The sequence below is a fragment of the Ixodes scapularis genome, unplaced genomic scaffold (genome assembly GCF_016920785.2).
Source record: "Ixodes scapularis isolate PalLabHiFi unplaced genomic scaffold, ASM1692078v2 PGA_scaffold0__279_contigs__length_252992795, whole genome shotgun sequence".
Classification (NCBI taxonomy): Eukaryota; Metazoa; Arthropoda; class Arachnida; order Ixodida; family Ixodidae; genus Ixodes; species Ixodes scapularis.
In genome coordinates this window covers 101,358,056-101,375,513 of record NW_024609835.1, presented here as the reverse complement: position 1 = coordinate 101,375,513, position 17,458 = coordinate 101,358,056, and the positions used below count along the sequence as shown (strand labels likewise).

At 48.1% G+C, this 17,458-nt stretch overlaps 1 protein-coding gene across 1 annotated transcript; it reads left to right on the top strand.

Moving 5' to 3' along the window:
- Nucleotides 1–3,393: 3,393 nt before the first annotated feature.
- On the top strand, nt 3,394–5,310 carry LOC121837104. The gene is made up of 2 exons (XM_042292563.1): nt 3,394–4,203; nt 5,194–5,310. The coding sequence occupies exons 1-2, from the start codon at nt 3,394–3,396 to the stop codon at nt 5,308–5,310; spliced, it is 927 nt and encodes a 308-aa protein (XP_042148497.1).
- The last annotated feature ends 12,148 nt before the right edge of the window (nt 5,311–17,458 follow it).

Below are 17,458 nucleotides of genomic sequence, written 5' to 3'. Positions count from 1 at the left end.
GTCTTGGTTCCGTCAAGTTGTGTCGTCCCGAGTGAGTTTGATATATGTTTCTAATCTACGCATGAGCGATGAATAAAAAAAATGAAAATAGAAAAGGCCTTTGTGCTATATGTTGCAACACCAACCTTACTTTAATGATGTTTGAGAGGAAACATTTAGTAGGCCTTGACGCGAGGAGGACGTATATTAGTAATTTTTTTTATAAATGTTCTCAGCAAAAATAGTATTCACTGTTGGAACTTTCGCGAGGACGGCATCGGATTCCCTCTGCGGAGAGGATGCACGCGAGGAGCGAGCTGAACCTCGCACCACTGCTTGTCTCGGCGGAGACGATTTATGATCGCGCGCGGGGGTCGAGAGGTAAACTTCGTACCCGCAGCGGCCGGATGCAGCCGCGAAGATCAACAGCTGGGAAAGTGGAGACGGACAGAACGAAAGCTGGAACGCTACGGATCGGAGAACGCGAAAGTGGCTCGTCTGTTTGGAACGTGTGTGTAGTGGGTGTAGTTTAAAATAAAAGTGTTGAGATTTGTTGAGACTGATCGATATCTCGGAACGCCAAGAAGCAACAATTCCCTCAACAAAATAATTGTGCGGAGGTGCTGGCATCCGAGAATACGTGCAACGTTCGATGTACAACGTTGCCCTTCAGCTCGCTGTCGTAGAATCTGGGCACGTTAATTTGCTGAAGTGTGGTGAGCTCGTCGCACCAGTTGTTCCAGCCACTCATCAGTTCTTCCGGCAGTGTATCGTCCCAGCGCAGGTTCAGCTTCCAGATTTCCTGAAACAAGATCTTGGCTCGCACCACGAAGGGGGAAAGGAAACCAAGGGGGTCATACAGTCGTGCTGTCGTCTGGAGCACGAAACGCTTGGTGTTTCTTCGTTGGCGGGCAAATTCAATCACGTGTTCTGCCGAAAAGGAAAGGTTGTCTTCATTCGGCTTCCACGTCAGACCGAGTACCTTCAACACACCCGTCTGTTGTCCCAATGGTCTCTCATCGGGACCCTTGTCTTCAAGCATTTTCGACAGGGCTGCGCTATTGGAGCCCCACTTATGGAGCTTCATCCCCGCTGCTCCAAATATCTCGATCGCCTCGTTGCAGAATGTCCGGGCGTCCTCTTCACTTTCCGCGCCCGTCAAGAGGTCGTCAACGTAGACCGATCTACCCAGTCGCTCTGCTGTCTTGGGGAAAGAAAATCCTGCCGACCTGATGACACGAGGGCTGTCCGCGGATCGACTGCTGTCTGCACCGCTCTGGTGGAACGGACCAACTTGGTTGCTACTGCCCGCGACAGAGTGGCCTGGGGAAAGTGACGAGGAGCTTTCCCACGACGGGCTCGAGGAGAGGACTCCAAGAGCAGAGCTCTTCGAGGTAACTGCAACTGTACCGGAAGAGTTGCTGGACGTTTCAAGGTTCAGCTCGGCCTTGAAACTCCACAGAACAACGGCCTGGATTTTACGGTTCATCTATAACCTCAGATCGTCAGAAAAAAGGATGGGACCACTGACCGCCGAGGAGATCCACGTAGCGCAAACACACTGGATAACGAGAGCACAAAGATCAGCGTTTGCCTCCGATATTGATTGTGCAGCAAAGAGAATGTCGCCCCCACCTGGGTCGCTCTTGCGTGACTTTCGCACTTTCATCGATGAAGAGGGATTGCTGAGGATCAGCGGTCGACTCCAGTCATCGAACCTGACGCAAGAAGAACGCCACCCCATTGTACTGCCTAAGGAGCATCGATACTCAACGTTGCTGACTATCGACGCCCATCGCCAGGTACTGCACGCGGGAGCCAGGGACACTCTCGTGCAGCTGCGCGAGAAGTACTGGATCCTCCGCGGAAGACCGCTGGTAAAGAAGGTAGTGCGTGCGTGTGTGACCTGCCAGCGATTCAACGCGACTCCTGCAAGTGCTCCAACGGGACCCTTGCCGGCGGATCGTACAACGCGAGCGGACCCGTTTGAAGTAGTGGGCACAGACTTTGCGGGACCCCTGTATGTTAAGGCGAACGACCTCACTGTCAAATGTTACGTCTTGTTGTTTACATGTGCGGTTACCCGAGCGGTACATTTAGAGTTAGTTACAGACATGTCGACAAAGAGCTTTCTGTATGCCTTTCGCAGATTTGTGTCGCGGAGAGGGGTATGCCTCGTCATTTATTCGGATAACGCTTTGACATTTAAACGGGCCTCAAAAGAACTAAGGGAACTGTGGAAGACACTCCGACACCCTGATGTGATTCAGCATTTTGCCAATGCTGGCATAGAGTGGCGATTTATTGTCGAACGAGCGCCATGGTGGGGAGGTTTTTATGAGAGGCTCGTGCGCTCAGTAAAGGTGTCATTGAGGAAGGTGATCGGAAAGAAATGCCTGGGCGCAGAGGAATTGGCCACGGTTCTCACCGAAATTGAAGCCGTGGTGAATTCGAGACCATTGACCTTTGTGTACAACGAGGTGGGAGAGGGCGACCCTCTCACGCCTGCGAGCTTTCTAATCGGTAGACGGCTGACGGCGCTGCCGGCGGCCGGGGGAGAGCCGCTCGCTTCGACACCGGAGACACTTCGCGGTCTGTGGCGAAAGCGAAAACGGATCCTAAATTTATTTTGGGGGACGTGGGGGGCAGAATACCTCCGAGAACTGAGGTCTGCTTACGCTAGTCACCAAAAGCAGTCCCCTCCGCCCCGAGTGGGCCAGTTGGTCCTTTTGAAAGAGCCACTTCCACGACTGCTTTGGAAGCTTGGAAAGGTTGAGAAGGTATTTTATGGACGCGATGCAAGGGTTCGTTCATGCGAGATTCGCGTACATCGCGGTACAGTATTGCGAAGGCCAGTGCAACTAATCTACCCCCTAGAAATGACGGAACTCTAGAATGTGCTCGCGCCCATTCGGTGGGGAGTGTGTTGGAACTTTCGCGAGGACGGCATCGGATTCTCTCTGCGGAGAGGATGCACGCGAGGAGCGAGCTGAACCTCGCACCACTGCTTGTCTCGGCGGAGACGATTTATGATCGCGCGCGCTGCTGAACTTTCTCAAGATCGAGGTGGAGAGCCGGGAGAAAACATCCAAGGAACAACCCGAAGACGCCGGCGGTAAGCCTGCACATTGTTTCCCCATGCATGAACATCCGAAGAGGCGCCTAAACAACGCCAAGACTCGGAACGCTACCGCTACGGCCTTGCATGGCAGGATGGACAGCATGGAATGCTTTCTTTGCAAATCAAAGGCGCACAGCACACCAGACTGTAACGCGAAGATCGAACTCAAGGAAAAGAAGCGCAGGCTGCAAGCCGATCGCAGGTGCTTCCGGTGCACAAAGCCGAACCACACGGCAAGAATGTGTCGCGGCACGCTCCGTTGTGACAGGTGTGAAGGAAGGCATGTATCCACTATGTGTGATCCAGATTACTTGCCGGGACGAGCCGCCAGCGGATCGGATGAAACGCGGAAGAAAGACAAGACGCCTCTCAACCTGCATGTGAGCGAGAAGGGCAACAAACCGGCTGTCCTTCTGCAAACCGTTACCGCGTGGGTGGAAAGCAAGAACAGAAGAAAGTTGGCCCGCATTCTCTTCGACAGCGGTAGTCAGCGCTCCTTCATTACAGAGGAGCTGTCGAGGGGTCTTGGTTGCAAGCTTCTCGGAACGGAGGTTCTTACCGTAGGAGTGTTCGGTGGCAAGACTAGCGAACAAACGTACCGTAGAGTTCAAGTAGTTTTGCGTAATCGTTTAACCGGCCAGACATACGAGATAGACGCCCTCGAGACGCGTTCTATCTGCGAACAAGAACTTCCAGGTCCGGATGAAGACATCCTGGTGAATATGGAGGAGCTCGGACTGACGGTTGGTGACGACCTGAACGGACTCGAGTGCAACGGAGTAGGAATCCTCTTAGGATCGGAGCACTACTGGGGGTGCGTTACGGGAAGAGTCCGTCGACTGAGCGAGAACCTGACGGCAGTGGAGACCACCTTTGGTTGGGCAGTACATGGACGTTCCCAAGCGACTGCAGCTGTTGTCAACTGTTCCCAAGTGATCGTCCTCAGAGCTGCCGTGAGCGACCAGGAGAACACGGCTGTCCTGAGAGGATTTTGGGAGCTTGAGAGTATGGGAGTTGTGGACGCAGAGGTCCAGGATCAGTCCGATAGCGACATCATGCAGCGCTTTGAGAGAAGCATCACCAAATCTGATCGAAGATACGAAGTGAGCCTCCCTTGGAAACCTGATGTAAAGCTTGATTGCAACCGAGAGATGGCTTGGAAGAGACTCGAAAGCCAACGAAAGAGGCTAAGCAAGAATCCTGAGCTCATGCAGAGATATGATCAGGCAGTCCGGCTTTACGTCGAGAACGGAATGGCTGAGAGGGTCGAGAGAGACGATAACTCGAATGAACGGGTGTACTACATGCCCCACCAGGCTGTTCTGCGAGAAGGCAGCAGTACGACGAAGATGAGAATCGTTTTCGACGCGTCTTCGCACGGACCGAACTGCAAGTCACTAAACGACAACCTGGAGAGCGGTCCGAACCTGAACCCAGACCTTGTTAGCCTGCTTCTCAACTTCAGGCAACACCCGGTGGCACTGGTTGCGGGGTTTTCGAAAAGGCCTTCCTTCAAATTGAAGTAAACCCGGAGGATCGCAATGCTCTGCGGTTCCTCTGGTACAAAGAAATTCCTCAACCGAACCAAACAAATCCGGTGGTGGAAGTCTGGCGTATGACGAGGGTCATTTTCGGAGCCACGTCCAGCCCCTTTCTGTTGGCCCCGACCCTACGACATCATTTCAGAGAAATGGAGAGCGTATTCCCCAAGACAGCAGAGCGACTGGGTAGATCGGTCTACGTTGACGACCTCTTGACGGGCGCGGAAAGTGAAGAGGAAACCCGGGACAGAGACTACTGCACTGCAAATGAAGCCGACGAGCAACGTGTGATCGAATCGCCAGCAGACGGAGAACGAGAAAGTGGCTCGTCTGTTTTGAACGTGTGTAGTGTGTGTAGTTTAAAATAACAGTGTTGAGATTTGTTGAGACTGATCGATATCTCGGAACGCCAAGAAGCAACAATTCCCTCAACATTCACCAGAGCAAGATTTTGAATGGTTTTAAGAACTTTATGATATTGAGAAACGTTTGTGCAAAACAAAGAACGTATTGATTTGTTTTAAAATTTCAAAAAAACTGAAATGTATTAAGGGAGGGTTCCAGGCGGAAGCTGCGTATGAAAACTCCCTTTGTTACCAAAATTTAGAGCTTTATCTACAAATAACAAATAAAGCGCGTAGAGTATGGGCGACTGTCGTTTACATCTAAACTTCAGTCAGAGTATACTGAAAATTCTTGTATAGTCATTGCCTGAAGTACTGATCGGGTTAGGACAACAAAGACAACATTATCAAAAGCGCGTACAATATCTCCACGTGGTGAATGACGTTGATTGGGGCGAAGCTCTGGTAGTGCTTGTCCGCGTAGACGCTGAGCCGCAGCATGCCGAGCCTTTCGTTCGTTTTCATAAATGTCAGAAAGAGAATGTGTGGTATGGAACGTGGCTATATACGCATTTGAGCATTTGACCGCAGCGCCCTCTCGTCTATAAACGTTGAGCCAATGCATGCAAAGTTTAACGCGATTATATACGATTTTGACCGCAGCGCCTTCTGTATAGACGTCGAGCGGCTACATGCAACGTTTCATCCATGACATCCCCAGCTCTTGAGTTATTACTACATCTCAGAGTCCCCTACTTGTCCTGCAGTCGTGGCCGAGTGGTTAAGGCGATGGACTAGAAATCCATTGGGGCCTCTCCGCACAGGCTCGAATCCGAAAACAAACATTTCCTTTTTTTTTTTTCGTCATCTTTTTTTTGCCCTACACAAGCACGTTAGCACGTGAGCTTTTGAGCACGATCACGAGCACGAGTGCCAGCAAGATCGATGTGAGCACGGACGCCGGACAGAGAAGGCTAGACCCTCAGGAGCTTCGCCCCTAAAAATGTATTTATAAAAATGTATAGCAAACTGCAGGGCAGCTGTTGCACGTGAAACGTTCCGGTATCTCGATACTTCAGTGATGCCTGCTTGGCTCGTTCAGCGAGTTCAATTCTGGGCCGAGTTTTTTTCGTCGCTTGTGTCTAATTCCATGTTGTTGCTTGCGGTCGCGTTTTCGAGCGTTGATTGTTATCGTTCAGCAGCCTGCCTGGCCCGTTGACCTAATCGTCAATAAGTTCAGCCCTATTGTCCTGGGACTGGCGCTTGCGCCCTCGGCGCTCCTCATTGGTTAGTTTAGCTGTTAACTTAACGCGTGTCTTGTACACTTGATAGAAGTTCCTGGAATGAACATAACAACGATAATCGTGGCTTAAAAAAAAACAAAAATTCATCAACACGCGTCAAGCTTGGAGGTGACGTCATACGTGGCGTTATACCTGCTTCAGCCAGTCAGTATCGAGATAATCGACGTGTTCACAGAGATTTGGAATCCTTTCCCTCCCCCACTCAATAAGTCAAACAACTTTTCAAGTTAAAACAAAAATGGGGCCTTTGCGAACTGCTCATATATACATTCTTAGGCAGACCAGCTCAAAGTTGGGGTGGAACTGCTTTTGCTCCTCAAAATGCACACCGCATTAATATGCTTGACAATTTAAAATATGTCCGCACGGATCAGACACTCGCACTTTTCTTTAATTATAATTTTAAATACAAAATTAAAAAAGTGAAAGCCGTTTACAACTCCCTGTAACGCCGAATTAGAGCGCAGCTCTTGAGGAGGAGGAGGGAAGTGTACTGGGGGGGGGGTCAAGTGACCTTGGGTGGGGGTCACGTGACGATGACAATGCCGATGACGTCATCAGTAACGATGACGATGCGGATACCGATGACGTCATCAGTGATGATGACAATGACGATGTGGATGCCGGTGACGTCATCAGTGACGTCACTGATGACGTCATCAGCGATGATGACGATGACGATGCGGATGCCGGTGACGTCATCAGTGACGTCACTGATGACGCCATCAGCGATGATGGCGATGACGATGCGGATGCCGGTGACGTCATCAGTGACGTCACTGATGACGTCATCAGCGATGATGACGATGATGATGCGGATACCGGTGACGTCATCAGTGATGATGACAATGACGATGCGGATGCCGGTGACGTCATCAGTGACGTCACTGATGACGTCAACAGTGATGATGACAATGACGATGCGGATGCCGGTGACGTCATCAGTGATGATGACGATGACGATGCGGATGCCGGTGACGTCATCAGTGACGTCACTGATGACGTCATCAGCGATGATGACGATGACGATGCGGATGCCGGTGACGTCATCAGTGACGTCACTGATGACGCCATCATCGCTGATGACGATGACGATGCGGATGCCGGTGACGTCATCAGTGATGATGACGATGCGGATGCCAGTGACGTCATCAGTGATGATGACAATGACGATGCGGATGCCGGTGACGTTATCAGTGACGTCACTGATGACGTCATCGGGGGTCACGTGACTTGGGGTGTCGCGTGACCTTGGGGGTCACGTGACCCTGGGGAAGGGGTCACGTGACCTTGGGGTGACCTTGGGGAGTCACGTGAACCCCGATGACCCTTGGGGAGGGGTCACGTGACCTTGGGGTCACGTGACCTTGGGATGACTTTGGGGGTCAAGTGACCTGGGGATGACCTTGGTTACGCCGACGGCGACGCCGATGGCGACGGCGCTCAAGCCCGGAACGGGCCCCTAAGAGCTGCGCTCTAAAAGTGACCTGTCATTGTTATTCCGATAAACCCTGGAAGCATAGATTGTGTCGTGCGTGTCTTATCTGTTGCGGGAAGCTTCTGATGGTTGTAGATGGGATGCCCAGATGACAGTCTTATTAGGCCTCTGGGCTTATCAGAATTATCGAAACACGTTTAAAATTATTTGAGAGAGGAGTGTGTGAGTAACAGATATAGTGTTTATTACAAATTTTATGGGTTAGGTTTCTTCGGAGGGTGTGTGTAGCGCCTTGATATATTAGTTCTCTTGCATTTCGAGATGTTATTTATGGTAACTGAAGTTATCACCAGGGGAGGAATAATCGCGTCTGCTGCGCCATTTATTAGTTCCTTTCTCTGCACTCTTGACATCATACGCCCGCTATGTTATTCATAAGTGCGTCATAATCCAACCCATAACGTCGTGAGATCACTTTCGGAGCTTCATTATTTGAGACAGGAGCGCGGGCCGACGGCCTTCTGAGATCGCACGGGCTTCCGTGAATCCGACTTCGTCCAGATGTTTATTTAATAAAGTATTTAATAATTGAATCTCCTCATGTGGCGACATTCGCTGAGGCAAGCCCAACAGCAAGCCAGGCCTGCGCAGGAGGTCACGCGCCAGCCCAAAAGAGCGGCAGAAGAAGAGGAAATAAAGAACTAGACCGAGGGGGTGCTTCGAAGACAGTCGTCCTTTAAAATTCGTCCCGTTGAACACTTCAACTCCGACAAATTGGTGACCCGGATGTGATACGCCTTTACGATTCTTCAGCATCTTCAGAGATGGATTTGGCTGACGGTGAATCGCCTGCGGCGGAAGCTATTCCATCGGGATCTTTGGCATCATTTCAAGTCAAGCTGCCGACATTTTGGGCTGGCGCGTGGCCTCCTGTGCAGGCTTGGCTTGCCGTTGGGCTCGCCTCAGCCTATGTCGCCACATTCAGATATGATTACCTGCCTTCAGATATTGTATTGATGGAGCCCTTAGCAAAAGGGACCGTACTTCAAACAATGTTGAAATATATTGAATACGAATATTCATTTTGTATTTATTCTGTATTATTTGGCCGCACTCGAAACACGTGCGTAATGTATTCAAAACACATTATAAATATGAATAAAAAATATTTTAGATATATCAAAAATATTATCCCTTCACACTCAAGATGCCATTTGTGCATTAAAAACCGGTTACACAATTTTTTTTTTATTTTCGATTTTGTCAGCAAATGGTGTCCCCGTGGTATTTGAAGGCACTACTAAATACATCTCACAAAGCTACATTAGAAACGAACACAAACACAAACACCATGACGCACTGAACACCTCATTCACAGTCCCGTTGACTGCTCTAGAGCCTTATATAGCCTACATATTGAAGGTAATAAGTTTTTCGGTGACCACCTCTGCGCTTATTAAGGTTCCAAGTATTCGATCTTCTCCTCGGGAGTCTGTGAAAGGGAAAACAGTGTTTTGAAGGTCGTGGACGATATCTCTTACTAAAAGGCATTGGTACAACTAATAACAATTCGGCGCAGTCCCTAAAACAATATCCACACAAACGGCTCATAAAATACATGTTATTGCTTCTCTGCGTAGCACCACTCAGGACGAAGCGAATCAGGGCAGTTTCTTCACTTTAAAATACTGTAAACGACTTTATTTTCGTGAGGACTTAATTCTCGCAAAGTTCGCGAATCGCATACAATTCCGAAAATTAGGTCCCGTGAACAATTTTGGCAAAATGTAAAAACATTAAAATCTATATTACGATCCCAGCGCGTCGCGAAAATTAGAATTTGCAAATTATTCCAAAACTCCAACTTTTACCTAAATCACGAAATATTGAGCCCGCGAAAAATAAGTATTTTACAGTAGTTATTTTGCCTTTTCTTTTTAGTAGTAGACTATTTAATATGGTAGTTAATGTCACTATATTACAGTCACTATTCACATCACGTACAATGGTGAGTATACACGTTCAGTGAACTAACATTGTGCTAACAAAACCACGCCAAACGTACCTGTTCACAGCACCTGCTGAAGCTTTGCAGCATCAGCAAATATTGTGGTTGTAGTTCCCGAACCCCGTTTGTGATTGGTGTGTAAGGAACTGATCAGGTGTGTTCGTGATAGAAAAAAGGAAACAATAACATAATTTGGGCTTATTTATCAGTGCGATGCTGCACAATTCAGTTGACAAACTAATCAAATGTTGTATTTAGGCGCATCAGTGTACTCCATATCTGCTTGAAGTGCACTTCTAGAGCTTTTCAATATTTTGGTAGTTTAAGTCAAATTACCAAAGAATTGCAGTCAAAAGATACTTAGAGTATAACACAATAGTATTTACGATTTTCAGGTATTTTAAGAGTATTCTGCACGTATTTTTGATTGCTCCATTTTTTTAGGGTTGGAGTATATTTTGCATGAATTAAATAAATATTTCAAGAAATATATGTGAAAGGTATTTTGTTCCTATTAATTTAGTATTTACATATTTCAAAACGCATGAAGGGAACTTCAAATGTAGTTTAAGTAAAGGTATTTTAAAATGATTTTTAGAAGTATATTTTAGTACTAAGTAAAAAAAAAAGAAGTTTATATTTTCGGTCTATTTTTCGTGTACTTATAATTATGAACTGTATTTCAAATACACTCAAATTAGAATGTGGTATATTTCAAACGTATTAGTTTTCGCTAAGGGAGGCCCGCCTCTCACCCTCACCCTTGCCAGTGACTGCATAGCCAAACACACTGAGATGTGCTTTGATGTACTTGGTGATGCTACAGAGCAAGTTTAGACAAAATACCTTGAATGAATACTACATTCGCGCGATACTTGAGCAGGAATTTTATCCTGCGGATGGATTTGCGTTTTGCACCCGTGGATAGAGCATCATCTGAATTGAATGTCTTAGCGTCTGTAGCAACGTTGGTGACTCATCTGTAAGCGGAGAGGGAATTCCTTCAGTGGCCCAAACCAATGCCTCCTAGGAAACACAGCCGTTGTTGATAGAGATGTCATCACCAGCGAAGGCCAACGCTCGTCACAGATTCAACACGACGATTGCGTCAACGTTCTGCTCAAACTTGACTCGAAGACGACCACTGACGCAGCACTCGTTTCCCATTTGTGTCCGGCGTTGGCCTTAGCTGATGACACACAAATATCAGCACTACGGCCTTGTCTTCTAGGCGATGTTGACCAAACACTCCGTGGTTTTGATAGCGTGTGATGCCCTTTTCAGTAAACGAAAGTACTCTCGTCTTTAGAATATAGGGTGGTAGTCAGTGTGTTGTTATCATTTTGTCTCAAAATTTGAAATGCAGATTAGTTTTATGAAAGGCGAAGGCTGCGGGACGAAGTTTGGGCTTATGACAGAGAAATACGTTTAAGTTTATTACGATATTTTCATTAGGACTCGAACAATGCATTTAAATAGATAAGCAATATTTTTTCATGTGAAAAAAGCTATACAATTGCTGGATGTGTTCATAATACGGAGAGTCACGGTGTCGTGTAGATTTTTTTGTTTGGAATAACATTTTTACATGAGGTAGCAAGATAAGTTTACACCGGATTTGCGGAGTCGCCACTCAGGAATTGAAATGATTCCCTCCGCACTTTCGCGAACCCGGAATGGAATTGGAATGGAATGAAGGACGCTGGGGGAATGCAATGGGAATGAAATTAGGTGCCTTTTGCGCGGAAGGGCGTGGGATTGAAATTGGCTCTATTCTTATGCAGTTTATGTTGATTTTTATTTGGGACCTACAGGCTAATAGCGCCATTCATTAGGGCATGGTAAGTGGCTCTTGAAATAGCGTCATTGCGGGCGTGGTGTCTGATGGCTAGATTGTCTCACTGGTGTGTGCTCCGTCGAGGTTGAAAATTGCGTGCTGTCAGTGAAGCAACAAGAGCGGAATAGTTGTAGACGGACAAGGTGTTTTTTCTGACGCTGCGGAACGCGACAAAGCGGCTGTTGTAATCATGCGCGATTAGCATGCGGCTGTTACCAGGGGTGTCGAACCGAATCGAAAACAGGAGCAAAGTCGTTAATTTTAACTGAAGCGGAACAAGACTTAACCCAAATCGAACATTTGACATAAAATTCGAACTAGAACGGAACCGCAGTTTCATGTGACGGTTACCGATTCATTGGAAACCGTTCGGCGTAATGAAATGTGAGCCGCACTTTATTTGAGGCGGCGGCGCGAAGTCCATTCGATACTCACGACTGTGGCGTGAGCAGCTCAGTTTTTACTAAACAGACGGCAGCGATTACTTAGAGCCAATGCAATAATAATGCTACAAATAAGTATATTTCTTGTCTATGTGCAGCACGAATAAACGTAGGCACGTCGGTGTGGAGGCGTACACTTTTATACTTGGTTTCGCCCTACGATGAACCGGAAAGGGCGCTGAACCCCCGCAGCAAATTTAATGTTCTGAGGGCGTCACGTTGGAATAGAGCGACCCGGAGAGTGCGAAGTCACGAAACAAGCTACGAACCACTGTCACAGAATTCGACTATTTTTTTAAATCTTTTTTCGAAGTTTTCGCGAGGGAACGCATCCGGTCGTGGGACGCACCCTTGCCCCGCGCGTTGAGCGGCGGGGTTCGGGCACCGTCCGTTTTCTGTTTTATGGCCCCCTGGGCCCCCCTCGTCCCGAGGACGTTTCTCGCGAGGTTTTTTAGTTGGTAGCGATGGGTCCCTCGGCTTCCCGGAATGTTGGGAATGGTTTCCAGATGTCCGAGTGGGGGTGCGCTTTATGGTTCGCTGGGGTAGGCTCGGCTTGCCAGTGAGACGTGTGTTTTTTTCTATATGTATTTTGTTGTTGCCACTGCAGAGAAACAATTATTTTTTTGGGGGGCAAGGGGGAGTGGGTGTCTGCCGCTGGAATTCGGGAAAGTGAGGACCTCGGCTTGATTCCGAGCCGAGTCAAGGCAGTGTATGCGAAGACTGGACCGGTGGGTGGACGCGACGCGAAAGTTGGGAGCGACAGCGGGTGCGGCGGAAGGGGGAACGCGGGAAGAGCTCGGAGCGGCTCTGCAGGCCCCCAAGTGTGTGTGCTCGTGGGTGAGTGTGGTGCCGAGGAGCATCTCACGGAGCATCCAAGCACGCACAGACTTCCCCGTTTCGACCAGCGCCGCAACGGGCCCGCGTCACCCACACCACTCTCCGGGACCCAGGTTCGCTCACTCACTTTAGTAGAATTGTATAGCATTTAGAGTCATTATTGTGTTCTACATTTTTTTTTGTTCGTTTGTTCTTGTGTACTGTCCAGTGTGGACAAAGCCTTTAACCGCTGCTCTGCCGGTTATTATTTTTTTTGTTTTGTTTTGAGAGTAGCGCCTGCGCGATGAGAAAAGCGGTGTGATTTTTTTTAATGTGAATTTCATTATCTGTAAAAGCGCCGCGCGCGAGAAGGGCAGAGTTAGCGTGTGATTATTATTTTGTTTGCGTTTGGTGTGTGCGTTGTCTTGAAAGTGAGTCAAGTAAATCCTTCGTTATTTTTAACGCAACGTGTCCGTCTCGTTCCTCGCCCCTCACAGTGAGTCCGTCCACCAGGGCGTGGACCTATCGTCCGGTCAGCGGTCCAAACAAAATTATAAATTTTGTTTGCATGGGGATCATTCGGATCTTTTATTGTTAATTTTCACCGAACCTGTGACAACCACACATTGTCTTGCGTAGGTTGTAGCGTCCATCGCAGTACATCATAAGGTGAGTGATGGAGTATATCTGACTATAGGCCCGTAGCTCTCAAGTTGTGAGCAGCACTCCAGGCAAGTAAAATAGAATATTTGGCTCGCTGTTTGAACATGCGTCGATTCGCTTCCCCACTACAATTTTTTTTTTTTTACACTCCCGTTTCATTTGAAGCACCAGCGTAGCAGAGGCCACAAAAGCGGGCTCCGAGCTTTCAGTTTCTAAAGCCCCTTCATGTTTCGAAAGTAGCGCAAGGTGCGTCGATGCACGAGGCACGTCCAACGTGCAGCCCTTGGGAAGATCATGACGATACAGCGCAGCACTGTCCTGGATTTCAGACGCCATGAATTTCCCATAATTGGCGTGCGGCACGTGCCTCGAGCATGTCTACAACAATAAATGGCGCCATTTTTCCCAGGGTAGAGGGTCTTTATTAGTGTCTCTGCCAAGCACGCGCGCTCGTGCAGTGCGAGCATCGTTCAGGAGAACGTGCTTCTGCGAGTAGCTTCGGCTTCGTTATCACGTAAAGTGAAACATAAGTGCTCGCGGAATCTATGAAAAAAAAAGAAGATGAAAGAAATGTTTATTGGAACGCTGCGGGCGCGAGCTGCATTTTTCTTTAAATTGTTTTACAGGTTTTGTTACCGCGCATCTACAAATGCTGACAGATGCACGTATCCGAACGTGGCACGTGCAACATCGAACGTTCCAGCGCCACACGGATGGTGCGGCCAGCATTACATGGTCGCGTGTTGAGTAAGCCTTCCGCAGAGCCATGTATTGGGGAGTTTGGCCATTCCTTGGTTTGAATAGGCGAGCATCTAGGGGCCAACTGCAGGCCGCGAAATAGCCCCTAGCGATGGTCATGAGCTCTAAAAATGCGACTCGACTAATTTAAGCCGTTTTAGCGTCGCTCCAGTAAAAATGCATAACTCTTAGTGAATGAAAATTTGGCGCATGTGAGGCTTTCGTCACATCCATATTCAATTGTAGAATAAACGAACGTGCGCATCAAACCAGGGCCGACTTGCTAGAAAAAACGTCTCAGACACGGCGGTCTCAGTCGAGAGAGAAGGGGGGAGAGGGGGGGGGAGGGGGGGGAGAGAAAGCACTGCCAAAGGCAGCGCACGAGCTGAGCGGGACTCAAGCCGTCAAGTCACTCGCGCGCCCAAGCCTTTACAGTGCTTCCCTTCGCCGAGTCTCAGCTAAGACGCTGTTCTACCAAGCCGGCCCAGAGCAAACTGTCACAGAGACGCCGAGATTGAACGCTCAATTTAACGCTTTAAATGTCGTTTCCAATATTGTGACGTCGCTGTCTGCGAATCGGTCGACGCTGCGTGGCACATTTAGTTCACGCTCTAACCGCGGGGGGAGTATTCGGCGCTCGCGGCGGCCTTTGCTCCGCCTAGTACCACTAAATAAGCTGCGCTTCGAAGTAACGATACTTGGCCATATTGTGGCTTAAAACCATGGTTTCCAGTTATCTGAAGCTTTATGTAAAATCACAGGAAACGCTTTTCCGTCCTCCACAAATATTTAAACAATTTGCCGCTTTTTTTTGTTTTTTCTTCGGCGTCGAGGAACATGGCGGCACCTGAGGCATCTATAGGGGTACCCAAGTCAGCAGGCTCGATCTGAAATGGGCCGTAAAAATCAACGCGTGCATGTAGCAATCTAAACTTTTAGTCAAGCGAGTATTTCACAGGTCGGTTTTTTCTTGTAAAATTACAAAGCGTAGCTCTCTTTCTGTAAAAAATAGGGCCAAGAAACTTGCCAGGGTCAACAGCGGGCGGCGACGCATACGACCAAGTCCAATAGCAGGGTGTGTTTGGCGTTCGTATTGAGAGATGGCGCTACCTCCTTATCGCGACAGCTACCGAACACCGTGGTTTATTAAAAAGAGCATAATCTTTTTGAAATGTGCCTTTGATAAAATATAAACGCGGACAATGAAAACAAAACTTAGAGTAAAAAAAAAAAGCGTCTGCATAACGACGGCGCTTTCCTGCCAACGAATTTCGCCTGCGTGTCGTCTGCTTTCTTTCGCTGGTCGGCTGCACCTTCGGACATAAAGACCCTCGATATGTTTCCGTTTATCTCGCAAGTAGCGTTAAATGCGCTTGAACACGAGGCCCGTGTCTCCAGTGGCCCTTGGAAGCAAATGGCGGCGCAGCACTGAAATGAGCGGCCCTCGGAAGCGAATGGCGGCGGAGCACCCGCTCCTGGCACGTGTTTCGCGCGTTTCCACAACAATAATTGGCAGTACATGTAAAAAAAAAAAAAAAAAAAAAAAGGAATTTTTAAAGGGGTTTTATTTGGACGTTACTCCCGACGCCATATATTAATATGAAAGCCAAATACACCCCGCTACTAGCTGGACTTGGTCGTCTGCCTCGCCGCCCGCCGCAGACCCTGGCCAGTTCCTTGGCCCTATCTTTTACAGAGAAAGGGCTACGCTTTCTAATTTTACAAGAACCAACCGACCTGTGAAATGCACCTTTGACGAAAAGTTTAGATTGCTACGTGCAGGCGTCGATTTTTACGTTCCTTTTTAGATCCAGCCTGGTGACTTGGGTGACCCTATATATCATCGCCGGCCGCAACCTCGGCAGTAGTGAAACGTGGGCGTCCACGCCAGTACACCGTGGACGTACCAAGGGAGCAGAAAAACGACATTCCTGCTTTTGCATTCACAACTCATAAGAAGTCCTTAGATGTCCTTGGAATACAGCAAGTCATCCGTTGCATTTTTTTACCTCTTGTTTCAATCTTCTCTCGATGGGCCTTCGCTCTTTTTTTCCTTTTCAGCTCAGCCGTTCGAGCAAGTCGTTCGGGCGTCCATTGAGTGTAGTTTGCCGTTTCGACCTCGATGAGGATCGTACCGGCGTGTCATCGCGTATCAGTACTGCGTGATATCCGTTCAAGTCTCCACGTGAGCAGTCGTACCGCGGTGGATAAATTTCCCATCTCCAGTGGCTAACAATATATATATATACTTTTTTTTTGGCCGGTAGTTTTGAGTATGGTGCGTCGTACCGTCCCGCTGTTGCTATACGTGCTGGCTGATTGACTTCACATGTGAGTATTTCGCTGTGTTACTCTTTCCAAGCGCCTCTATAACCACGTGATTTTCATTGAACGGTGTGCGCATTAAAAATTCATGATCCCGAAAAGAAATAAAGCCTGTATTTGTTTTGCTGTCCTCGTGTTCGCAGCACGGCTTCTGATGACCGAATTCTTTTTAATGCTGATGACACTAAGTAACCTTCTATTCTTTTAGAGCGCAGCTCTTAGGCGCCCGTTTTCGGGTTGAGCGGCGTCGCCATTGGCGTGCTTTGCAATGTGGGACGTTTTCGATCATGATTTCATCAGGGTAAAAGTTTCCCGCTAAATTTGGCGGGAAATTATTCCGCTAATTGTGGCGGGAACATGTTTCCGCCAATTCCATGAAATTTAGTGGGAAAATTATAGCCTCGTTACGTCACATATAATGTCAAGTGTGACTTGACGTGACGTCACACGTGACGCCACTGAACCCATTAAAATGTTTCCGCTAAATTTAACGAAAAATTTTTCCTTCAAATTGAGTGGGATACTTTTACCCTCGTGACGTCACACGTGATGTCACGTGTGATGTCAAGTCAATGAATGTGACGTGACGTGAAATTTAGCGGAAAACGTTTGACATGGTGGGCGTAACAGCTTCAAGAAATGAGGACGATAAAAGAAACAGACAGGACAGGACAGCTGTTGTCCTGTCGTATCTGTACCTTTCATCGTCCTCGTTTTTTGAAGCTGTTGCACCCACCATGTTAAACTTTTACCAACTCGCCCATTCAACACCTTGTTAGCGGGAAAACATTTCCACTAAATTTAGCGGAAACATTTCTCCGCTAAATTTAGCGGGGAAATTAAAATCACGTGACCTCAACACCAATTCAGTTTCCCCGCTAAATTTAGCGGGAATATTTCC

What these genes read in the sequence shown, in the direction of transcription:
- LOC121837104 (XM_042292563.1), top strand. Translation starts at nt 3,394, where the DNA reads ATGTGTGATCCAGATTACTTGCCGGGACGAGCCGCCAGCGGATCGGAT. An exon ending in AATCTGATCGAAGATACGAA is followed by an intron (nt 4,204 to 5,193) that starts GTGAGCCTCCCT and finishes AAATGTATTAAG; the next exon opens with GGAGGGTTCCAGGCGGAAGC.